This window comes from Schistocerca piceifrons, chromosome 2 (assembly GCF_021461385.2).
Source record: "Schistocerca piceifrons isolate TAMUIC-IGC-003096 chromosome 2, iqSchPice1.1, whole genome shotgun sequence".
In the NCBI taxonomy this organism is placed as follows: Eukaryota; Metazoa; Arthropoda; class Insecta; order Orthoptera; family Acrididae; genus Schistocerca; species Schistocerca piceifrons.
The window spans coordinates 577,058,397-577,085,251 of record NC_060139.1 but is presented as its reverse complement, the minus strand read 5'-3'; the positions used below and the strand labels follow the sequence as shown (position 1 = coordinate 577,085,251).

Genomic DNA, 26,855 nt, shown 5'->3' with positions numbered 1-26,855 from the left:
ATGTAATCATTCCATTTCATAAACCTACAGTGTGTTACACCATTGTATTTGTATGAGTTGATCAATTTCAACAGTGACTCACTGATATTATAACCAAGGAAACTACGTTTCTTCGTTCTGTGAAGTGCAAAATTTTACATTTCTGAGCATTAGAGCAAGTTGCCAATATCTGCACCATGATGAAATCTTTTCAAGATCTGAGTGAATATATATGCAGATTCTTTCAGATTGTACTTCATTATAGATAACTGTGTCATCTGCAAAAAGCCTGATTTCAATATTAATATTGTCTGCAAGGTCATTAATATACAACATGAACAGCAAGGGACCCAACACACTTCCCTGGGGCACACCCGAAGTTACTTCAACATCTGACAATGACTCTACATCCCAGACTACATGATGTGTCCTCCCTACCAAAAAGTTCTCAATCCAGTCACAAACTGGTTGCACCCTGTTCCCTAAATGCCAAAGGAATAGTCTCTTCAACATGTTGAATGAAGCCATCTGGCATACACAATGAATGCACCTGGTGCCCTTTCCTGTCCTTTGATGTCATTTCCTCTAAGGGCTACAATCATTTGCCATACGTTTGAACAGCCGATGGTTAACAGACTCCAGCCCTTTTGCATTTGCCTCCTCATGGCACTGGACAAAACAGGTTTCCGCACAGCAGGTGAAGTGACCCACTGGGTCAATTTCAGTGAAAGACATCACCTCGAACTTGTTGGTTAGAGAGATCAATACAAAATCCTATGTAAATGATTACTCTGCAACTCAAATTTAAATTTTTTGCAGAGGGTTCAGCCAATTTCTTGGGCATTTAACTCTCGAGTAGAACATGGGAGGAATTGACACCTAAATCTTTCCATAAAAACTCTGATTTCTCTTATGACATTGGCAATTTTTCCCTATGTAGGTGGGAGTCAACAATTTTTTTTTTCTTCATCTGAAGGAGAAAGTCAGTGCCTGAAATTTTGTGCAAAGGTCTTGTTGCAACTTAAAACGTCATTGTTTTGATTATTACCATCCCTATTTGTTTATCATATCCATGACACACTCCTATTTTGTGGTAATACAAAGTGACTTGCTCTTCTCTGAACTTTTTTGATGTCCTCCATCAATCCTATCTGGTAAGGATCCTACACTGTGCACTAAAACTCCAGAAGAGGACAGACAATTATAGTGCAGGCAGCCTCTTTAGTAGGTTTGTCATGCCTTCTAAGTATTCCGTCAATAGAAAGCAGACTTTAGTTTGCCTTCCTCACAGTATTTTCTATGAGATGCTTTGATTTTAAGTGGTTTACAATTGTAATCCCCTGCTACTTAGTTGAACTGACAACCTTAAAATTCTTGTTATTTACTGTGTAACGAAAATTCAACAGAATTTTTTTGGTACTCATGTGGAGGACCTCTCAATTTTTTCTTGTTTATGCACCAAGCATATGTCTTGTGTAAATTATTTAGCAATTTGTCTTGATTTTTTGATGACTTTAACATATGGTATACAACAGCATCACCTATAAAAAAACTAAGAGGGTTGTTCAGACTGACTCCTAACTTGTTTCTATAGACTAACAACACCCAATAGTCCATAAAACTTTCTTGGGGAACCCCAGAAGTCACTCCAGTTTCACTCAATGATTTCCCATCAATTACTAAAAACTGTGCAGTTTCAGGCAGGAAATTATGAACACAACTGAGACTATGCTCCATAGACACACAATTTGATTAGAACCCAATGCGAAAAATAATGCCAAAAGCCTTCTAGAAAACTAGAAATATGAAATCAATCTGAGATTCCCTGTTGATAACACTCATTAGTTCATGTGAATCCAAAGCAAATTGGGTTCACAAGAATAACATTTTTCTGAATCCATGCTGGTTATGTGTCAACAGACTGTTTTCTTCAAAGTATTTCAAAACAATGAAGCACAGTATTTACAAAATCATGCTACTAATCGAAGTCACAATGACAGTCTATAATTCAGCAGATTACTTTTATTTGCTTTCTTGTATATTGGTGTAATCTGTGCCACTTTCCAGTCTTTAGGAGCGGATCTTTTGTCATGCAAGTGGTTGTATATGACTGCTGAAAATGGAGTTATGTGATCAGCATACTCCAAAAGGAATCAAACTAGTATAAAATTTGGACCAGAAGACTTATCTTTATTAAGTGACTTCAACTGCTTTGCTACACTGAGGGTGTCTTCCCAAATAGTCATGTTACATGTGAATCATTAAGTTTACAAGAAAATTCTCAAAATCACAGCAATATTCAACATAAATATATTACCAAGGGTGCCTATACAATAGTTTGTAGTGAGGGGGAATGGAGGGGTGGGGCGGGGCGGGGGGTGGGGGAAGGAGTAGATCTGGGGTATGCTGTATTTTTAATACTTTGGAAGATGAATGGTGGCGTGTAAGTAGCCATGAAAAATTTCAGATCTGCCCAGGCTGAAAACCTGTGTAATACTGCCTTTTAAATCTTTTCTTGAAAGGAAAACACCTGAATACACTATTTTTTTTCTTTCCATGAGAGCTTGGTGTGTGTGTGTGTGTGTGTGTGTGTGTGTGTGTGTGTGTGTGTGTGTGTGTGTGTGTGTAAGTAGCCATGAAAAATTTCAGATTTGCCCAGGCTGAAAACCTGTGTAATACTGCCTTTTAAATCTTTTCTTGAAAGGAAAACACCTGAATACACTATTTTTTTTCTTTCCATGAGAGCTTGGTGTGTGTGTGTGTGTGTGTGTGTGTGTGTGTGTGTGTACCCATCGGTATGGGTGCTCCTGATTATTATAAACTTAGATAATCCCTTAAGTCAATAATTACCTTATGGCTGTTGTAAGATACATGTCCATTTCCTTTCTTCTGTTTGCAATTTCTGCACGATCAATTTGAGTCTGGCGCTCGTGCATTCTGTATGCTCTCTTCTCATCTTCATTCAAAGTACCACCCTCTCTTGCTTGTTGTTTTAAACGTTCAACATCATTTAATGCTTTCTCCAAGTACTTTTGTTTCACTTCATATTCAGCTGATTTGAAATAACAGCTAAGCTGTTGATACTGAGTGTCAGCAAAACTAGCAATTGACCAGTATGTTTCTATCTTAGCTTCAGTAATTCCATTCTCATTACTGTCTAGTGTTTCTAGAGCCTTGAAAAAATAATCACTCATAATTACTTGTGCATTTTCAGACTTTGTTTCTACCATCCAGTCACCATATAACTTAAGTGACAATGCATGCCACTTTCCCTTGCTATTTCCTGGTTTACTGAGCAATCCTTTCAGAATGCATAGAGCCAGTTCTTTATCATCTCTGTCCCATAATAATCTTGCTTCTTCAATTTTCAGATTAACAGCTGTTTCAGGTGGCAGGGAGGACATAGCTGACAAAGACTGAACATAATGAGCTGCTACTTGAAAATGTTTTTCAGTTCTTGCAAGTGCTGCTATGTCTAGACTTAAATTCACAATCACTTTCTGAAAGTACGGATTGACCAATCCTTTTCTTGCACTGGTCTTCAACATTACAATTCTCTGTGTCAGTATTGGCTCTACATTATCAAAGTCATTGTACTGAATGAGGTTTTGCTGATTCCACTTTTTAAGAAGATGATCAACATTTTTAGAATCATTTTCACTTATAACTTCAAAGAAATCTTCCATTTCTTGTAGTGCTCTTAACTGTGAAAGTACTGTATAGAGGAATTTGCTAGTTTCAAGACTAGCATGAGCTAACGACTCTACTACACAACTACGTGCATGTCGCAAATTCTTCTTAAAGGCATCTTCATCCAAGTTTTGGATAGCATTCATAGCCAAATAATGATATTTCTCATAGCTTCCAGGATGTAACTCTTTTTGAATATCACTCTCTACTTGAAAACATTCTGTAGATGCGTCAGAAAAATATATATCAGTATTCCAGTTTGCTAAACGCCAGGCACAGTCATAGTAATAGTTTTGTACTTTTTGGACTGGAAGGTGCTCACGAACAAATGATGAACAAATATAGCCATCCATTACATGATGAAGCCCAAATTTCTGTAATGCATTCAGCAGACCTGTGGAAGGGAACAAAAAGTTATTTTAAAATTTTGTACACAGCTGGAGAAGCAACTGCAGAATGAAATATTCTTGCAGAAACAGTAAACAGCTAATTATCTGCAAATTGAACGTTTATTAAAACCCCTTTAACATGGTTTCAACATTTATATGAACATCTTCAGAAGAAAATATAGGCAATTAGTTTACATGCTGTGCAGAGGTACATTAAAATATAGCTGAAAGGCATCAGCCAAATATCAAATTTCATCTCTACAATAAATTAAAACATGCACAACATTGTTGTTGTCATATAGTAATTTCTCACCAATGTACATTGTTGAGGAAATACTATATGACAACAACCTATGGTATTTCCTCATCAATGTACATTGGTGGTGAAATACTTTATATCATCAACCATGTTGGGCACATTTTAATTTATTATGAGGTGAAATTTTGTATTATTACTCACATGTAATCCAGTTGCCTATATTTCTTTCTGAAGAAGACACTTTCATAAATGTTGAAACTATGGTAAAACAGTTTTAACAGAACTTACAATTTGCAACTGATTGGCTGTTTACTATTTCTACAAAAAGAACAAAAGAGAGCCATCATTAGTTATTTATTATTTGCTATAAGAAAAAATAATAATTAATTTCTCTGGAGACTACAGTTGTTTCCATTTTCCTTCATAAAATATACCAATAACAGTGTCATTCATATCGGATAGATAGAATATGATATTCTAATAACAGCATAAGGAGATTGGTTATTAAATAATTTGGATATAAAGTTGATATGGCAATAAATGTGGAAATTAGCACATTGTCTAAAAAATAATGCTATTATGACCCATTCCTACTCCTGTGGCACCAGATGATTGCTAGGTGAGGATGTTTGCTTGTGGAATGTTGCTGCACATTGTGATACTCATTGATGGAAAATGTCTTCGGTCATTACAGAGGAATTCATGAAAGTAAAGCTGTCATCAATCCAAAGATTGTTTTGAACACACAGTGCTTTACTATGAATGGTCCTTTTGCTGGGTAGTATGCCCTTACCTTCCTTCAATCTTTTCACTGATTGATCCAGCCAGTTACGGGGTACTACAGTTTAAAATGTATTCCAAACCATGGTGTAAGTCAGCATTTTTCACATTTACAAATGCTGCCAAAGGTGAAAGAAGTGATAAGTAATAGATAAAAGTCCTATGATTGGTCAGGGATTGAACCCAAGACCTCTGGATTTGTGGTCTGGCACTTTATCACTGAGGCACTAAATTGATACTGGAATTAAAATCTAACATAGATAGGTGAGACACTGACAGCAAAGAGAGTCTAAAACTATTGATCATTTTGACTACACACAATACTTGTGCAAGGAAGTTGCAAACGTGGACAATGCAATTAATTTCATGATCATTTTAATTATGACAGGGGATAACCTGTGACAGGTATACTCCTTTTCTTCATGGGAGGTACCTAAAATCTTGCCAATTGGGTCTGCATCTCATGGTTTCGTGTTGCTGCCTCTGGATCCCAGCTTCGATTTCTGGCTGGCTTGGGGATTTTCTCAGCCTGAGGACTGGGTGCTAATGTTGACCTCATCATCATTTCATCAGCATTTGGGGAAGTTGAGAGACTCGACAATGAAAAGATTAGGAATTTTTATGGATGCTGATAAGATGGACGCTGACAAGATATTATCATCATACTGTATTTGGTCAGGATAAAAGTTCAGCAAATTCCTGCACAAATGCAAATGTTGCTCAATGAGTTTGATGTGCCAAAAATATCAACAGGTGCTATTGAGGCATGGAGAAAAAACTGAATCACTGTAACTTACTTTTGCTAAGGATTTGACCTTTGATCCCCAAATGCATATACATGTCAGTGAGTGATTAGATAAATGTAAGCTTCAAATTAAAAAACTGTATTAATGAGCTCAAATTAGTACAAAAAATAATTAACATACGAGTTACAAATGAGACTATAACAGAAACATGCAAGTTATATAAATATTCAGTTAAAAGCCTACCCAGAGGAATCACTGAAACTAACAGAAGATGTTTTGCATGTGAACAGCCATATTAACTTAAGTGCAATAGTATCTTAATTTATTTTGAGAAAGCAATGACATTTAATAATTTAATAACTGCCAGAATCACGAGATGCTTCTGGGAAACCAATGAGAGAAATTAATTACTGCATTAATCTACGTTACTTTGCAAAAACTTTGCATATGCCGTAGTGGTGCCGGTTTCATGTACTCCTAAGTATGATACAGTATGTTAGATCAAACATGGTAACACATTATTTGGTCCAAGAAAAATTTTAAATGCTACCAGAGATCCAAAAAATAAAAAATACTAAGTAGTGTGTGGTAACATGAGATACACCAAGAACAACAGTGAATACACCAGGCAGTCAAGAACTTGGTACAAAGTGAAGCCAGAGTAGCATATTTTCATACTGTAAATCTTAATGCCGGTGTTCCTGTAACAACATTATATATCATTAACAAAAGTTTAAATCAATTTAAATCAGTTTCAGCAACAGAAATTAAAGAGCCTAGATACCTGTTAGAATTAATGCTGAAACATAATAATTTTCAGTTTAAAAACAAATTTTATGAGCAGGCAGGTGTTTAACCCAGATTCAGGTGTGTGTGGCTTGTCGGCTGACACTTACACTGATCACTTAGAAAACCAGTTTCTTTTTCCAAATCATGCATTACTTATTATACACGCGCACACACACACACACACACACATACACACACACACACACAACTGTTATCAGTTACACACTCACATACAACTACTTCACTTCTGAATGAAATGTATATGAATAAGTCTGCAGCACAGTCATGGGCACCCTTGTATGCCAATTTTTTTATGGCTCACCTAGAGGAAACCTTCCTGGCCACCCATAACACCAAAATCCTTGTCTGGTTCAGGTTCATTGACAATAACTCCATTATCTGGACTGAGGGCAAAGACACACAAGTAACACACATGATATAGGATTTGGGGTAGACATCGTTAAAACAAAGGTGTTTCTCATTGCGGCAGGATCTTCTCATGAAATTGCAATCATCAACTTTTTCCTCAGAATGCGAAAATATTTTGTTGCTGCCGATCTATATAGGGATAAATGTTCATCATAATAAAATAAGGTAAATCAGAGTTGGCATAGAATGGTATAGGTGTTTGTTTTTTCCTGCATGCTGTCTGAGAGTGGAATAACAGAGAATGATTGTGAAGGTGGTTCAAAGAACCCTCTGATAGTCACTTGTGATTTGCAGAGTATCCATGTTGACGTAGATGTTACGAGCATTGTGCCTGCTATGCAAGGTATTCTAAGGTGATGGGTTTGACTGAGCATCATGTCGCTGGCAACTCGCCATGAACTGGCTAGGCCAAGTAGATAAGTAGGTGCAGAGCAGCATTTTGAATCACAGAGCCAAGAAAGGAGGAGGGGTACATGTCCAGCAGGCTGGTGTGTGCTGTCTTTGTGAAAATCATGTGGTTGTGTAAAGTGTGCCACTGAATGCTTATGGATACCAAGCCATGTGGCCTGTTTCTAAGTGTGCTAAACTTATAGCTTCAAATATTCACTGAACACACAAACAGCAATTTTGAGATATGCTAAAAAAATCTAATGACAGTGTTGAAAACACAATAAACAGACAAACACACTATAATTATTGCCATACTTCTAAAGGTAGTACAAACAAAGTTACTCACAGTTACATGCAAAAAATTTTATAACAATGATAACAGTTGTTAAAGAGACAATACATATATGCATATGACACATAGTTGGGTAGATACTGAAGGCAGTTATCACAGGACCATGTTTATAATATCGTTTAACAGAAACACAAATTGTTATACATAAATTATTATCTCAAAGAAAAGAGAGAGAATGAAAGTTCTCTCCACACATGCACTGCGGATTAGCAGCAACATTAATTATTTTTCCTATTACCTCAATTCATTTTTTTATTTAATGAGAATTTAGTAAGTTAATGTTGTCAGATGACAATTTGAACAGCATAGTACTGCAGCAGCAACAGGAAAAAGAAAGAGATGAACTTCACACAAATTTTTTACCTGTTCCATTTATGTGTGCAGAGTCTACACAAAAGCTGGTCATTCTACAATGCTTAGGATGTAATAATGTAATATCAAACTGCAAATTATCTAAAAGTATATGTAATCTATGCCTGAAATATGTAAAGGTTGTAAAACACACAATTGTAAGAATGGTGATTTATTTGTAAGTTAGTTACTTGATTGCAGTGATTGGTCACATGACCAAGGTTTTAAATAGGTGGGCAGAGCACGTTTTGTGGTCATTTGATTTTCGCGTCTTGATGGATAAGGTCTGCATGGCCAGTGAGCTGCACGAGTTTAAGTGTTGGGCCACAGAATTATTTCCATGTGCACCAACTGAGGAGTTAGAAATACTGCAGTGTAACAGTTTTAACAGTTAGTGTGCTAGTGGTGTGACAGAACTTTTGAAAGGTAAATTTATTATTGTATGTAGTCTTGAATGAACTTATTGAACTTTAGGAAGTTAATTCAGTTTTTATGATTTGGTATACTAATAATGCCTTTGGCTTACATTCATTATGGCCTGCAAATGTGCTACTTACTCTGTGAATTCAGTCAGTTGAGTTCTTATTTCTTTACTGTGTTTAAATATCAGCTTGTCTAAGGCCACCATTCAAAGCAACTTTGTGAGTGATCTGAATAAAGTGATAGTGAATTTTAAACCTCTGGTTAGGGTACATCATTATCCGGAGGGATCACCCCTTTAATATATCCTTTATTTTATTAAACATATAAATTATAAAATTTTTGCTGATTGTCTCTGCTATATTAATGTGCCTCATGAAAGACTGATGCTTTGATAGTGGCTTAAAACAACAGTGCGTAACAATACCTGTAAAGTACATAAGAGCCAAATACAAATTTAAGCTCATGTACTCACCTCTGTTGGTGGGGTAGCAACACATCAATCCAATTGGCAATCAATTTCAGATTATTTTATTAATTACAAGCCTGATCTTTTTCACCCGGTTCTCCTCAGCCCAATGTGTCGCCTTCTTGGACACAATAGATCTTCACCTTTCTGATGACCACTTCCATACCTCTGTCCATATTAAGCCCACACAGTCCCTGAATTTTTGACACTTGTCACCCCTTCCATACCAATGAAGTGCTCCCATTTAGTCTGGTCACATATTGCTGACATATCTGCAGTAATGAGAATTCTCTTGGCCAGTAAGCTGAAGGTCTCTCAAAGGCCTGCACCAGCAGGGTCTAACCCCCCCCCCCCCCTCTCCCCCAAACCTATTCCACAAACAGATTTCCCATGTCATATTCTCACACACCTACTATAGCCACCCATTCAGAGGTGGAAGGTCAAGAAAAATGCATGTCAATCTCAATGGCTGCATCACAAGCTGTGCCATTTGCATCCTTCTGTATATCACAAGTTTTTCTGAACTATGCAGATGGAAGTTATAAACCACCTGGCATCAGTCTCCATTAACCCTCTGTTTTTGCACAATCTCCCCAACAGTTTCCGATTCCTCTGTCTTCCCCCATGAACCATGGACCTTGCCATTGGTGGGGAGGCTTGCATGCCTCAGCGATACAGATGGCCGTACCGTAGGTGCAACCACAACGGAGGGGTATCTGTTGAGAGGCCAGACACACATGTGGTTCCTGAAGAGGGGCAGCAGCCTTTTCAGTAGTTGCAAGGGCAACAGTCTGGATGTATGACTGATCTGGCCTTGTAACATTAACCAAAACGGCCTTGCTGTGCTGGTACTGCGAACGGCTGAAAGCAAGGGGAAACTACAGCCATAATTTTTCCCGAGGACATGCAGCTTTACTGTATGATTTAATGATGATGGCGTCCTCTTGGGTAAAATATTCCGGAGGTAAAATAGTCCCCCATTCGGATCTCCGGGCGGGGACTACTCAGGACGACGTCGTTATCAGGAGAAAGAAAACTGGCATTCTACGGATCGGAGCGTGGAATGTCAGATCCCTTAATCGGGCAGGTCGGTTAGAAAATTTAAAAAGGGAAATGGATAGGTTAAAGTTAGATATAGTGGGAATTAGTGAAGTTCGGTGGCAGGAGGAACAAGACTTTTGGTCAGGTGATTACAGCGTTATCAAATAGGGGTAATGCAGGAGTAGGTTTAATAATGAATAAAAAAAAAAGGAGTGCGGGTTAGCTACTACAAACAGCATAGTGAACGCATTATTGTGGCCAAGATAGACACAAAGCCCATGCCTACTACAGTAGTACAAGTTTATATGCCAACTAGCTCTGCAGATGATGAAGAAATTGATGAAATATATGACGAGATAAAAGAAATTATTCAGGTAGTGAAGGGAGACGAAAATTTAATAGTCATGGGTGACTGGAATTCGTCAGTAGGAGAAGGGAGAGAAGGAAACATAGTAGGTGAATATGGATTGGGGGGAAGAAATGAAAGAGGAAGCCGCCTTGTAGAATTTTGCACAGAGCATAACTTAATCATAGCTAACACTTGGTTCAAGAATCATAAAAGAAGGTTGTATACCTGGAAGAATCCTGGAGATACTAATAGGTATCAGATAGATTATATAATGGTAAGACAGACATTTAGGAACCAGGTTTTAAATTGTAAGACATTTCCAGGGGCAGATGTGGATTCTGACCACTATCTATTGGTTATGAACTGCAGATTGAAACTGAAGAAACTGCAAAAAGGTGGGAATTTAAGGAGATGGGACGTGGATAAACTGAAAGAACCAGAGGTTGTAGAGAGTTTCAGGGAGAGCATAAGGGAACAATTGACAGGAATGGGGGAAAGAAATACAGTAGAAGAAGAATGGGTAGCTCTGAGGGATGTAGTAGTGAAGGCAGCAGAGGATCAAGTAGGTAAAAAGACGAGGGCTAATAGAAATCCTTGGGTAACAGAAGAAATATTGAATTTAATTGATGAAAGGAGAAAATATAAAAATGCAGTAAATGAAGCAGGCAAAAGGGAATACAAACATCTCAAAAATGAGATCGACAGAAAGTGCAAAATGGCTAAGCAGGGATGGCTAGAGGACAAATGTAAGGATGTAGAGGCTTGTCTCACTAGGGGTAAGATAGATACTGCCTACAGGAAAATTAAAGAGACCTTTAGAGAGAAGAGAACCACTTGTATGAATATCAAGAGCTCAGATGGCAACCCAGTTCTAAGCAAAGAAGGGAAGGCAGAAAGGCGGAAGGAGTGTATAGAGGGTTTATACAAGAGCGATGTACTTGAGGACAATATTATGGAAATGGAAGAGGATGTAGATGAAGATGAAATGGGAGATAACATACTGCGTGAAGAGTTTGACAGAGCACTGAAAGACCTGAGTCGAAACAAGGCCCCGGGAGTAGACAACATTCCATTAGAACTACTAATGGCCTTGGGAGAGCCAGTCATGACAAAACTCTACCATCTGGTGAGCAAGATGTATGAGACAGGCGAAATACCCTCAGACTTCAAGAAGAATATAATAATTCCAATACCAAAGAAAGCAGGTGTTGACAGATGTGAAAATTACCGAACTATCAGTTTAATAAGTCACAGCTGCAAAATACTAACGCGAATTCTTTATAGACGAATGGAAAAACTGGTAGAAGCGGACCTCGGGGAAGATCAGTTTGGATTCCATAGAAATGTTGGAACACGTGAGGCAATACTAACCTTAAGACTTATCTTAGAAGAAAGATTAAGAAAAGGCAAACCTACGTTTCTAGCATTTGTAGACTTAGAGAAAGCTTTTGACAACGTTAACTGGAATACTCTCTTTCAAATTCTGAAGGTGGCAGGGGTAAAATACAGGGAGCGAAAGGCTATTTACAATTTGTACAGAAACCAGATGGCAGTTATAAGAGTCGAGGGGCATGAAAGGGAAGCAGTGGTTGGGAAAGGAGTGAGACAGGGTTGTAGCCTCTCCCCGATGTTATTCAATCTGTATATTGAGCAAGCAGTAAAGGAAACAAAAGAAAAATTCGGAGTAGGTATTAAAATTCATGGAGAAGAAGTAAAAACTTTGAGGTTCACCGATGACATTGTAATTCTGTCTGAGACAGCAAAGGACTTGGAAGAGCAGTTGAACGGAATGGACAGTGTCCTGAAAGGAGGATATAAGATGAACATCAACAAAAGCAAAACGAGGATAATGGAATGTAGTCAAATTAAATCGGGTGATGCTGAGGGGATTAGATTAGGAAATGAGACACTTAAAGTAGTAAAGGAGTTTTGCTATTTGGGGAGTAAAATAACTGAAGATGGTCGAAGTAGAGAGGATATAAAATGTAGACTGGCAATGGCAAGGAAATCGTTTCTGAAGAAGAGAAATTTGTTAACATCGAATATAGATTTAAGTGTCAGGAAGTCGTTTCTGAAAGTATTTGTTTGGAGTGTAGCCATGTATGGAAGTGAAACATGGACGATAACTAGTTTGGACAAGAAGAGAATAGAAGCTTTCGAAATGTGGTGCTACAGAAGAATGCTGAAGATAAGGTGGGTAGATCACGTAACTAATGAGGAGGTATTGAATAGGATTGGAGAGAAGAGAAGTTTGTGGCACAGTTTGACTAGAAGAAGGGATCGGTTGGTAGGACATGTTTTGAGGCATCAAGGGCTCACAAATTTAGCATTGGAGGGCAGCATGGAGGGTAAAAATCGTAGAGGGAGACCAAGAGATGAATACACTAAGCAGATTCAGAAGGATGTAGGTTGCAGTAGGTACTGGGAGATGAAGAAGCTTGCACAGGATAGAGTAGCATGGAGAGCTGCATCAAACCAGTCTCAGGACTGAAGACCACAACAACAACAACAACAACAACAACAACAACAACAACTGTCATATTATTTCCCCCCCCCCCCCCCCCACCATTCACCTCTCCACACCATCTTCATTGTGCGCCCCTGCACACCAGCTCCGTCACCTGTTCACCACAAGCCTTGACTGTGCACCTGTCACTGCTCCCTCCCACATTCTTAGCCAGCAAACCAGCTGCCTCCCACGGAGCTGCTAGATATTCATCCCCCCCCCCCCCCCCAATGTGCCTACCACCTGGCTTCCTCTTCTTCTAACACCCCCCCCCCCCCTTCCTCACCAACATAGCTGCCACCAAAGTAGTCCACCACAGCTGAACTGTAATCCGTGCACTGTATGTTCAGCTGGCACCATGTCGGGGCAAGGGGAAAAGGTGTGTGTGTGTGTGTGTGTGTGTGTGTGTGTGTGTGTGTGTGTGTGTGCGCGCTCAAGCTCAAGCAGGGCTTCATTCTGAATGAATGGCGTGTTTCTTTGTATATTTCTCTCATGTACGGGCTGGCTTTAATTAAAGTGTAGGTCCTCATTGAGGTCAATTGTGGACGATGATTATAGTATGGCAACATAACGTGGTAGATTTACACTGGAAAACAATTGGTTCCAATCTGGCCACCAAGTGCAAACACGGCACCGCAGCACCTTGTCAATGGCCCCACTGCTCATATTGAGCAAATTGTGCCAGCTGCAGTTAATAATAAAATCAACTGTGTCTTTCTCACTTATGTGACCTTTTCCGCCCACACCCTATTCCTATTTCATTACACATGGAAACATTTCTTTATGCCTGTCTTGCATTCACAGTGCCAGACTTGCACCTGGTGGCCAAAATTAGAACTAATTTTTTTTCCAGCGTAAATTGGTTTTGCATAATATCAACCAACTTTTGCTGCAAATGACAATTACAGCCCAGAGTGGACCTCTGTGAGCAGCTGCACTTTACAACCATATTGTATTAACACATCTCATTTCATTTTAATTTCATTTTAATAATGCTGTCAGTTATTCACTTTCTTTGATTTTGAATGCTTAGAATTGTAGCTCACTGGTATAGCCAATATTTTATTGCAGAATGCACGGTGATGTGCACACATCATGTCCTAGCCTTATTTCACCAGCTGTAACTATGCTTGCTTTATAATAGGTACATCAGTGATTTATTTAGATGATTCTATACAGAATATTTTCCTGCTATCTTCTCAGTAATTGTTACCATTAAGTAATTTTCTGCTATGCTCATTATTCCACATATGAAGATGGTTGTATGAACAGCCAAAACTAGTCATTATTTCGTGTGTTATATTTTGCGAAATTATAAAAAAATAAATAACTACTTTTTGACAATATTTGGACCGTTGGTTGCAATCTCCTGATTTCATCAGGAATTCATACCAACATTAATGAGGTTATTAAAATATATACAAATCAGTTGGTTCCACTAAGAAATTTGTCAATGAAGTAGAAAGGAGTTGGATATCCAAGAAATCCTTTAGCATCCCCTATTAATGTCAAGGTCATTAAAGACTACTGTATTAAGAGTCCCAAATACGTAGGGATTAAAAATACTCAAGATAGGTATAGTGCTCCACGAAGTATGATCGAATACTGCAATAACTTGATGTAATTATGCTGCAATGTCAATTATGCAACTGAGTTATGTATCTAGTGTTTGTGCACACTTTCCACAATTGTGTATATACTGTGTCACTCACTCAATGCTACGATACACCACTAATGAGGAATCCAATGGAATGTGTTAATGTTGAACTCAGAATCACTGACGAGTGACGGCAAACATGCATGTGAGCAACTGACACACAGCCCTTAGACACTTTCATCATATACTTTTGAACACAGCCATAGTTGTGGAAGTTGTGGGAGTCGCCAGCAGAACATCCGTAGACGCACAGTGAAGGATAGCATTATTCTGTGGCGGCGCGCACAAAGGACAGATTGTTTATTCTTTGATTATATATAGTAGTTCTGTTGTTATTGATTCAATGTTAATATGAGCTTTTCATTGCAATAAAAAAATAAAATATTATAGCCTAACTACTTCGTGAGTCTCTCTGAAGATTGTAATAAGTAGTAGGTGGCTAAAGTGGTGACCCTGTATAAAGAATTTTGTTGTAGACGAACAAATGCAGCCCAGTTCAATTTCGTTTACCAGGAGATCGGCGAGTCCGCTTGGCACACCGAGTGTTACGGATTGGCATGACGTTTTACTAGAGAACATTGAGGAATTACAACGCGACATTGAAGAACAAGAAAACGCTGTGTTGAATTTTTCTGCACCATCAAGTAACGGTCTTTCGACAGAGAACAGTAGCAAGATGAAATTACGCCCACCGCAGTTCATACCTGATAAACCTGAACTGTGGCTTGGAATGCTTGATCTCACCTTCCAGCATCATGGCATTGCAAACGAAGAGACGAAATTTATGATCGCCGTTAGCGCGCTTGACAATAAAACAGCAACAATCAACGCAGATATAATACTTCAGCCGCCCACCACGCAAAAGTATACGCGTTTTAAGCAGTTACTCATTGAGCGACTACGTCGGCCGGTGGAACAACATATCCAGCAAGTATTGCACAGTGAAAAGAGAGGAGATAAGTCACCTTCGGAATTTTGGCGGCACCTGAGAAGTTTAGTCAACGACACCGAGTTGCTAGATACGACACAGCAACATGTATGGCGTGTGCAGTTGCCAGAGGCAGTTAGAACGACTGTGGCACACTCAGACGCACAAGATATCTCGTCGTTGATCTCATTAGCCGACAAGGTCTACACCTCGTTAGACGCAGCGCATACGTCGACGGTGATGTTTATACAGAACAGTACAGTCTCACAGGAAACGGCGGCAATACGACGACCCCAACAGCCGGATGTTTCTCAACAACTGGATGACCTACGAAAACAAGTTGACAGATTGAAGCAGCAGATATCGACATTGCTCGGAGGCAAGACAGAAGAGCAAGGAAGATGACATAGTGTCTAAGGAGCGTATCTGCTGGTACCATCAACGATTTGGAAGGGAGGCGACGCGCTGCACATCACTCTGCAATCACCCAAATAGCAGCAGTAGCTGACGTTAGGCGCTGCCGGTCGCGAGTTCGAGCAGCAGCGTCTACTGTTGTGAGGTGAGATCGACGAGGGGCAGCTATGGGTGTGTAACCTTTCTTCTTCTTTACCTTCACTGTCCCATCGGCTGTTTGTTACAGAAGTTAATTCCTGCTGTGCTTATCTAGTCGACTCAGGTTCGGACGTTAGTGCATTGCCTGTTAGAAACTGTGATGTGAAGCTCCCTCTATCTCAGTCAAAACTCACAGCAGCAAACCAGACGTCGATAGCGACTTATGGAAAACGTCTGATAGAGGTAGACCTCGGGGTCCATGAAAGTTTTCCATGGACTTTTGTAATTGCCGATGTGTCAGACACAATATTGGGTGCAGATTTCTTGTTTCATTATGCACTTGAGGTATCTATTAGCTCAGTGAGCATTCGATGGAGGACACAGTGCATTAGAGGCACCCTAGGACGAAGCCCTATGTCCACGTCTGATTGCAGACAAGTAGCAAACTGCGAATCCATGTCTGGTGGGCAGACAATAAAGCACAATACAGTACATCACATCAGGACTACACCTGGTCAACCAGTGGTTCAATGCCCACGCCAGTTAGCTCCGGATCGTTTTGCTGCAGCGAAGGCAGAGTTTGAAGAATTATTACGCTCGGGAATCGTCCGTAGATCCGAAAGTCCGTGGTCATCACCACTTCTCCCCATAAAGAAGAAAGATGGGACTTGGAGACCATGCGGAGATGACAGGGCATTAAATACTCGTACCATCCCCGATCGTTATCTGACACCACATATCAGAAATTTTACACACGCACTTGCAGGCGCGACCATTTTTAGTGCCATTGATTGCAAAAAAGCTTATCACCAGATACCGGTCGCACCTGCTGATATACCGAAGACGGCTGTCACGACACCATTCGGTTTATTCGAATACCTCCGTATGCCGTTCGGGTTAAAAAATGCGGCACAAACTTGGCAGCATTTCATTGACGAAGTCCTCAAAGGTTTACCACATTGCTTCGCGTACCTCGACATCATCTTGGTTTTTTCGTTGTCTGACGAACTGCACCAACTACATGTAAGGACTGTTTACCAACATATTGAGGAACATGGCATTTCGGTCAATGATGTCAGGTTCCATTCTTAGGCTACTCAGTGACAGCAGCCGGTATCAGCCCACTGCAAGACAAACTCGACCTTATCGAAGCGATGACTCGCCCCATCGACTATCGCCAACTACACCGGTTTCTTGGAGCAGTTAACTTCTACAGATAACATCTGCCTAATGCGGCGGCCATTCAAGCACCTTTGACGTCAGCATTAATCGGCAAGGATGCAGTAGGCAAACGACCTTTACAGTGGACATCAGCGATGCAGATGGCATTCGACAAGATCAAAACCTATCTTCACCAGATGGGCAGAGGCGATTCCATTATCGAATATTTCAGCAGAAACAGTGGCATGCGTATTTCTTTCATCTTGGATCGCACGTTTCGGCTGCCCTTTACATGTCACCACAAACAAGGGGCGGCAGTTTGAATCGACGTTGTTCTCAGAATTGGCCAACCTCTGCAGGTTGCAACATCATCGCACCACAGTGTACCACCCAGCAAGCAATGGGATGGTGGAATGCTGGCATAGAACATTAAAAGCTGCATTAATGTGCCATGCACAATCTTGGTCGTCAGTGTTACCACTAGTTTTGTTGGGCCTACGCACAGCATTGAAAACGGATTTAGGGGCATCCACCGCAGAATTGGTTTATGGTAAAACCTTACGACTGCCTGCAGAATTCTTCACCGATAAAGAAGGGGCATGACAGATTGAATTGCCATTTAAATTACAAATGGTACACAAGCATATGGCCAGCCTTCGCCCATCTGCTGTCTCCAAACATGGAGCTGTAAATACATTCGTGCACAAAGATCTATGCTCATGTACACATGTGATGCTGCGGACGGACACTGTCAAGTCACCGCTGCAGCCTCCATATCCTGGACCTTATAGAGTGCTCTCACAGGATGAACATACGATACAGATAGATCTAAATGGAAAGAGTCAAGTGGTATCATTGGAATGGCTCAAACCTGCTCATATGTTACCAACTGAAGAGGACACAGAGGTCAGGCACCAAGCGCCACCTTCCACACCAGTGGACCAGGATGACACCACTTCACCACCACAAGAGGAACCAGTATCGTCACTACCAGCAACAGAAGCTGAAGAAGTTCAACCAATGCGTTCAGTACACACAAGAGCTGGGCTCTATCAGATGGGGGCTGTGTGGGAGTCGCCAGCGGAACATCCATAGATGCACAGTGAAGGATAGCATTATTCTGTGGCAGCGCGCACAAGGGACAGATTGTTTATTCTTTGATTATATATAGTAGTTCTGTTGTTATTGATTCAATGTTAATATGAGCTTTTCATTCCAATAAAAAAATAAAATATTATAGCCTAACTACTTCGTGAGTCTCTCTGAAGATTGTAATAAGTAGTACGTAGCTAAAAAGTAAATCATTTAGTGTATTCCACTGGCACCCAAGAGGCCTTTTCAAGAATACCAATAAAATTATAATATTGATAAATGAGAATGAATGGATAAATTGGATGTCAGCTGGTGTTTATCAGAATATTATTAGCATATCATAAAATTTGATATACGTGTGTCCAGATGGATACATCATATTATTGTAGAATTAATAAAGTGAAAGGATGAGTGGCACTAAACTGAAAAATCAGATATAAGAAACCAAACACTAGAGGTCAGTGACTGTTTAGCTAAATAGTTGTTTAAATGTTTCTATGAAGCTGCACGTATTGATAATAGGTCTCCAAGGAACCTACAGATTACAGTTGACACACAGATCCACAACCCCCCTCCCCCCCCCCTCCCACACACACACACACACACACACACACACACACACACACACACACACACAAAAATAGTTTCTCCAGTTCCAGCATTTCATAATTTGCAGCTAGTTCCTTTACAGAGAGAAACAGAAGGTAATGTATAGAGGTAACAAAACTGAGAAGATATTCTAAACGATGCTGTATGTTACAGATATTTCGAATGCTTTCACACAGTGCTATTATTGTGTCATCATATCTTTAATACTTCTTCCGTCTGTGAGGTATGAATGTTTACAATGCATATGTTTACACTGTGAAAAAGATCTAGCAATGTAGTGAGTACATGATGATGCACAAGTTGCATAAACATTAACCAAAAATTGGTACATAACAATCATATCTCTGATTTGTGACTGCTAAAGAGAAGCTATGTGCTCTGTGGCATGCAGTGTTTCTCTCTGGCTTGGCAAATAAGCAGTTAATGAACTGACTCTCTCTGATGTTAATTCTATGACGAGGTACATGTTTACTGAAATTTGTATGAAGCTAAGTAAATGTATTGCTGAAAGTCAGCTATCTTGTGAATTTTTGAATTGAAAAAGTTGATGAATTGATAAAGTTGAAATGACTTACACACAAAATTACATCAATGTTTAAAGTGAAAAGGTGACCACGGTTTTTTTAAAGTAAAGCAGTCGATATGAATCCTGACACGCTGCACAAGAGAATATATGTTCAGCATGTTGGTAGCAAATCCATGAGCCTGCACCCAATCAGAACTTTTCACGGAGAAAGTTTACTTACAAAATTTCTACACATAAGTGTTTCCACTCCTTTTAAAGTTTTCCTAGGATGGATAGTACTACCAGATTCCAATCTAGAGTGGTGTCAGTGCATAGACAACTTCCAAGCCTTCTATTACGAGAAGTCTAATTTCTTTTGTAGTTATAGCCAATGACAAACTTAGCAGCAGGACATCGGACAGAGGAAGACTAATTTCTCTGAGCTCCAGAAAGCAAATGCCAGAAGGAAGTGCCACTTAATAAGCACACATATAATTACAAAAACATTACATACATATTTAGTATGTTATCTTTGATACTACAATAAAATTCCAGATAACTGATGACAAGCAACAGATTAAAATAATTTTCTTGTGATCTATTTAACTATGGAAATAATGAGAAATCAAATCAGGACTGTTTATGTTATTGTTCTAGAAATTATTTTATGTTAATTCAGATGGGAGGAGAAAGGTTCAGAAATTAATATGTCAAGTGGAGATTTTTGTTAATATTCTGGCAAAAGATAACATTGACTCATCTTTGGGAATCTACAAATAAGTATTTATATACCATATACAGTTCAGAGTATCCTAGAAGAAAGATTCACAGCAAAATTGTGACTCTGTCTTCTAGGATACTCTCTTGTTGCTGGCGTTTCCAGTTCTGCATAGCTTCAGGTCAGTAGGTCAGGGATGTTGAAAGAGGGCTACTGAAGACTTTCACTGGAATTAATAGTTGGAGAAAAGGAAGGGTTGCTGGAAGAACTGAATGAGGAATTGGAGGAAGAAGGTGAAAGAAATACCACCATTGTATAGGTAAGGTTAAATAACTTGTTAAAGGTTATGCTAAGTCCATTGTTGTGAACTTCAGTACACAAAATGAGGAGCCATTTTTACCTTTTTATTATGATAATGTGATTAAAATAAGTTGTGATTTTTGAGTCTTTGCTATGGAACCCATATGCTGTGTAATGAGTTAATGACTATTTAATGTACATACCGGGCACTGTCTCACTATTTCCAGAGCACAATTCCAGGTCATGTGCTTGAAGGACACGATCCCATTTTGCTTTAAGCTTTAAATGTTGAATACAGCTCTGATAGTCTAGTGTGTTGGACGGCCAGCATCCATACACTGCATCAGAATCCCCTATCTTTGTATAAGCCTAAGAGTAAGAATAAAAGGAAAGACATATAATTACAATGTCACTAACATTTCACAACTTTAAATTGAAATGCTTAGCAGAAAGTCATATGAACAGCAATAAATAAGTAAAAATTAATACTCCATATTGGGTACAACTTGCAACACTCTGGAGAAACTACATTAGTGTGTTTCAATACAAAAATTGATTTTAACCCTCTACAGTCGAAATTATTATTTACTGTAGAAAAAAAAATTTATATGCACAGAATGTTAAAGAATAATGTATTTAACCCATACAAGGTGAATGTTTATTTTTAAAATTATTTATGTTTTCAAAATAGGTCTGTGACTTTGAGATCACAGCGGGCAGTTGAACTTTTTGTTCAATCTTGTACGAGTATTGTAGTATTTATATTACAAGACAAGAATGCAGCTGCATGTTACAATAAAATTGGAAGTAATGAAAGAATAATGGGATAACAATTAATTACAGGCAAAAATACAAACAATACAATAATTTTAAAAAATACAAAGTTAAAAATTAATTTTAGTGTCTTCATTTTTCAGGCTTTTTTAGCTTCTGATATGAACTATGTAGTATGAAAATTAAAAAAAGAATTAGAATTTGGTGTATTGCAAAGATGCGCTTTACATTTTGTACAAAACACTTCTGGTGCACCATTACATCCTGACTTTTTCAACGTCCTCTTTTTTTCTGAAAATTGAGGCCAGTGGCCCATTCCATCTTTCCTCATTTCTTTTTCAGGCACTGGTACTGCTGACCCTATTTTCTTCTTCAACTGAGCTGCAGTTTCAATTGACGAACTACTAAATCTTCCCCCTTTTCTCTGTCGATCCTTATTCTGCTTGCAAAGACAAGCAGCAACAGTAGCTTTGAAGTCCAATAGCCTGAGCTGGTCATGCTTCACCTTACACTTTGTACAATCTCTTCTGTATAGTAGCCATGCATAGACTACAGTCAGATCAAGCAAGTGAAATGCAAGTCTCAAATACCACTTCCATGATTGGATCTTGTTGTGATACAATGCTATCAGCGAATCCAACAGATCGAAACCACCCAAGCACTGATCGTAATAGTGAGCAATACTGGGGCATTCAACATTTATTTTTTCTTTCTTTGTATGGTCCCATCTCTCCACTTTTGATGTTGGATGAGCACCAGCAAAAGTATTAAGCAAATGAACAGGCTTGTTGTCGTACCATTTTACTGCACATAATGTACACCATCAATTCTAAATAAATGCTCCTCATAACTCCCTCGATTGCTCCTTTTCATCTCTTGGCAGATGAAACACAACTACAAACCGAACTCCTGTGAACCAATTATCAAAATACAGTTTATGAAACATTTATCTAGGTATCACATAAGCCAAGTGAAGAACAAAATTTCCACTCACACCGACATCAGGCAAGGAAGGATCATGCTTCACATTCTCTGTATATATCTCTAAATTATGTTAAATTCCATTTGAATCACACAAGACAAATGATTTATAACCCCATTTTTAGGTTCACTTTTCACATAAATCTTCAAGCTATGTTTTTCCTTGAAAGGAATCATCTGTTTGTCTACTGACAACTTTTCACTCATGGGGATACTTTGAAAATTTCCAACCAATGATTCCAGAAAGGACCCAATCTTATACAATTTGTCAGCTGGATCTACAGTTTTGTTATTGTTGAAATGAAGTCCTAATTTTAGCTGCTCCCACCTACTGCAGCTCATTATACCAGCAGCAGCTGGAATCTGAGTAGCAGTTTTCCAATACATACGAGATGATGGAAGTCCATAAATGGATATGTACATATAACAACCAAAAAATTGTTGTTATTGGTTTAGAAATGTCTTTCCGTAGTGCATACAAGTTGGTTTGAGAAGCAACATTTTCCACAATTTTTTCATCTAACAACTGCCTGAAATAGGTCACAGGTTGACGATGCTCCTCTGGTGCACAAGGGAGAGAACTCTTCCAAGGCTGAACAGGACAAATAATACAATGGGTAAATCGTCTCCAGTCATTACTGACATGAACTTCATCACTAATGTTCTCATTATCACTTTCACTATGCACAAGTACACCATTATCACTGTCCTCTGCACCATCATTATCACTCTCGGCTATTTTCTACAATCTCAATATCATCCTCACTATCTGAAGCTAAGACAAAATTTTCTGATTCATACCCAGGAATAGGCCTAACTTCATATTCTTCACATTTTTCCTATTTTTCATAAAAATTTCTGGGATCCATGACTGCAGCAAAGTGGGGTTAGATTCCATTATTGTCCGATGTTACTTCAGAGAAATGGACCTAAATTCCATCATAAACAGGGAACATTTTTACTTACATGAATTGCAATGTTTTAATAATGAAGAATGATACTTACATTTATTAATAAGTATTTTTCTTTCTTGAAAAACGAAAACAGAATCACTGTAAATAATAACTACGCCGACAAATGAGTGCAGCCCAACATTCAATGCTACCTACCAAAGATAATATTATATTGGTGTCTGTGCAAAGAACCTAAATATAAAGCAGCCATATTGTAGCACTCAAGTCACACTGGTCGAGAAAGGAATAACATTTCTAATGGGAAATATAGTGATGAAATTTGACATGACTTCAGAGTCACAGTGGGCAGTAGAGGGTTAAATGCACTTCTCTTGTCTAACAAACAGAACGTCTGGAATACAGTACGGATACACACCACAAAAATCATATATGACCAAAATTTTAAGTTGGTTAGAGCATTTAAATTTTACAGACATACAGTATGAACTCTGCACTTAGACACGGTATGCTTGAAAAGTTACAGTAGTTGTAGTAGACCTGCGAACTACTGAGCAGTGATGGTGTGATGTTACCATTACCCACTTGATAAAACAAAAGTGATGTGATTCATTTCCTAGGGGAAAAACATAAATCCCTAATCACAAGCAAAGTTTAGGCTTATGTGCTGAGGACAGATTGGGTAGAACAGCTTCTCCAGGTTGTGAATATTCGGTAAAGCATTTATGTATGTCACTGATTTCTCTGTTTTGGTCAACCAGTGATAACTGCAACATCATAGAAGGGATCAACATTGCAGCAGGTAATTCAGAAGAATGGATCCATCTACGAATATCAGCAGAGCAGTAAAAATTAAAAAAATAAAAAATAAAAAATAGTTTTGGCAAAGTGTATGCTCCCTGATTAATTGAAATTCTGTTAATTTAGTGCCCACTATCCACAACAGTATCACTTTTCAGAAAGGTCAATAATTGATGATAAATTCTGGGTATACTACTGAATTGTTAAATATTGAATATGATGATGATGTAGGACTTTCAATGTTGTTCTCCTTGAAAAATCCAAGTGCAAGCAGTTGTTTTAAGAGTTTTAAAATGCTCCTTTTCCACTTTAAATTCTCATCAATATAGACATCTAAACATTTTGTAGTTTCCACCCTATTTATTACTTCTTCATCATGTGTTACACTATCACTGGTGTAGTACCCCTGGATGTGCAGAACTGAGTATGTTGCATCTTTTTAAAATTGAGGCAGAGACTACCTGAAGAAAACAATCAACGATACTTTTGAGAACATTGTTCACTACTTCTTGCTTCTTTGTATATGCTTGGAATAGTTGCAATCTGCAAAAAGAACTAATTCTGCCTGTTGTGTGTTAGACGGAATATCCTTTACGTATATGAGGAACAATAATGGACCTAAGATTGAGCCTTGAGGGACCACATGCATGATTACTCCCAAGTCAGAATAATGCCCCGTGGACTACATTATTTGAATCATTAATTGCAACTTTCTGTGTTTTTTTGGTTACATATGACATTATGCAGTGGTTGGCTTTACCATCAGTCCCACATAAACTCTAATTTATGTAGGAGAATAGTCATTCATGTAGCAAAGTGCCTCAGATAGGTCACAGAAAAAACCAAATGGCGCTATTTTATTATTTAATGCTTGTAAAATTTGTTGAGTGAGCATGTCACGGCATTCTCAGTAGAGTAACTCTTCTGAAATCCAAACTGTGGTTTGCTGAGGACATTATTGTCACTAATATGAGATACTGTTCTAGACTGCATCACTTTCTCAAAAATTTTGGAAAATTATGTCATGATGCCTGCAGCTCGTGGTCTCACAGTAGCGTTCTCGCTTCCCGAGCATGGAGTACCGGGTTCAATTCCCAGTGGGGTCAGGGATTTTCACCTGCGTCAAGATGACTGGGTGTTGTTGTGTCGTCTTCATCATCATCATCATCATTCATCATGATCATCATTCATCCCCATTACGGATGGAGGAAGGCAAAGGCAAACTTCTTCCACTAGGACCTTGCCTAGTACGCCAGTGCAGATCTCTCGCGTCATTCCCCTTACGCTCTGTCAAGAAGCATGGGACTTGGCATTTCCATTTCCATGTCAGCAATGAAACAAGTCTGAAGATACTGACATCTATCATAGTACCTTTCTTAAAGAGGAGACTGGCAAGGGCATATTTCAGTCTCTCTCAAAAAATGCTTTAAGTTAATGATGCATTACATATTTCAAGTAAGACACAGCTTATTGTTTGGAAGAAAATGTTTACTATTCTATTGGAAACATCATTAAAACCATATGAGTTTTTATTTTTGAGAGAATATATAATTTTCTTCATTTCAGAAGGAGAAGTGATATATTCATGTGATTGAATCTTATGAAAACTGATTTTTCAACATATTACTACGATTCTTCTCTTGTAGTTTTTGTCTCTATATTTTCTACTAACATAACTATTATTAAACATATTTGCTACTTGTGTCTCAGAATTTATAGCCATTCCATTCAGCTGGATAGTGATGTTATCCTGTCCAGTGGCTAGTTGTCCTCCTCTAGTTTTGCAAAAAATTAAATATAGCCTTAATTCTGTTCTCAGAATTACAGGTTTCTAACAAAATGAGCATGGTCCTTGATATTTTAAGTAACTTTTCTTAGTAATTTTCAGTAGTTTTTGTAATCTCTACTTGTTCTTGCCAACAAATACATTTCTCTTTTTCGTTCACATGATATTTTCATCCCTTTTGGTTATCCATGCGTTTTTACATGGCTGTTTAATGTCCTTTTTGATTAGCTTATCCAGAAAACTATTTAAAAATAGCGATAGAACTCATCATGGAATACATTGAGTTTTATATGAATACTGAGTTCATTATAAATTGCATCCCAGGACATTTCATGCAAACTATTCTAAACCCACAAGAGGGCGTGCTGATTTTCATAATACCGTCGGGCAAGGAGCCTGCTTTGTACACATGGGAAGAATAGCTGTTTCTATGTTACCAAGCTAAACATGCAAGAGCAGAATCATAGTTTAATCCAAGAAAGATAAAATAAACTTACAGAATATGTAGCAGAAATGAGAACAGTGAGAAACTGAACATCAGGATCGATGGTCATGAAGTAGATGAAGTAAGGGATTCTACTACCTAGGCAGCAAAATAACCAATGACGGACAGACCAAGGAGGACATCAAAAGCAGACTATCACTGGCAAAAATGGTATTCCAGGCCAACACAAGTCTACTACTATCAAACATGTGCCTTAATTTGAGGCAGACATTTCTGAGAATGTACGTTTGGAGCACAGCAATGGATGGCAGTGAAACATGGACTGTGGGAAAACTGAAAACATCACAGAATGACTTCTACGGTACTATAGGAAGACGTAGAGGGGGGAAAAAGTGTAGACGTAGGCAGAGATTGGAATATACCCAGCAAATAATTGATGACATAGGTTGTAAGCGCTACTCTGAGATGTAGAGGTTGGCCAAGAGAGATGCATCAAACCAGCCTCAAAACTTACTCTTTTTTTTTCTTTTTTTTTTGGTGGGGGTGGAGGGGTGGGGGTGGGGAGGTGCTAAACAACTGTTTAATTAAACAATAATGAAATAAACTTTCACTACACAACTACACACACTGTTACCATGGACAGGTGTCACCCCACAGTAATGGCCCACTCAAAGCATTAGACAGCACAGCTGCCTC

The 26,855-nt window shown here is 38.7% G+C and overlaps 1 protein-coding gene across 1 annotated transcript in view; it reads right to left on the bottom strand.

Annotated features, from left to right (window-relative positions):
• LOC124777774 (serine-protein kinase ATM-like) overlaps positions 1 to 26,855 on the bottom strand; it is a 470,606-nt gene that overhangs the window by 103,493 nt on the left and 340,258 nt on the right. Inside the window, exons 33-34 of the mRNA XM_047253284.1 lie at positions 20,665 to 20,830; positions 2,830 to 4,063 (exon numbers count right to left, since the gene is read on the bottom strand). Coding sequence (XP_047109240.1) covers positions 2,830 to 4,063; positions 20,665 to 20,830 — 1,400 coding nt within the window. The remainder of the gene's footprint in view (positions 1 to 2,829; positions 4,064 to 20,664; positions 20,831 to 26,855) is intronic.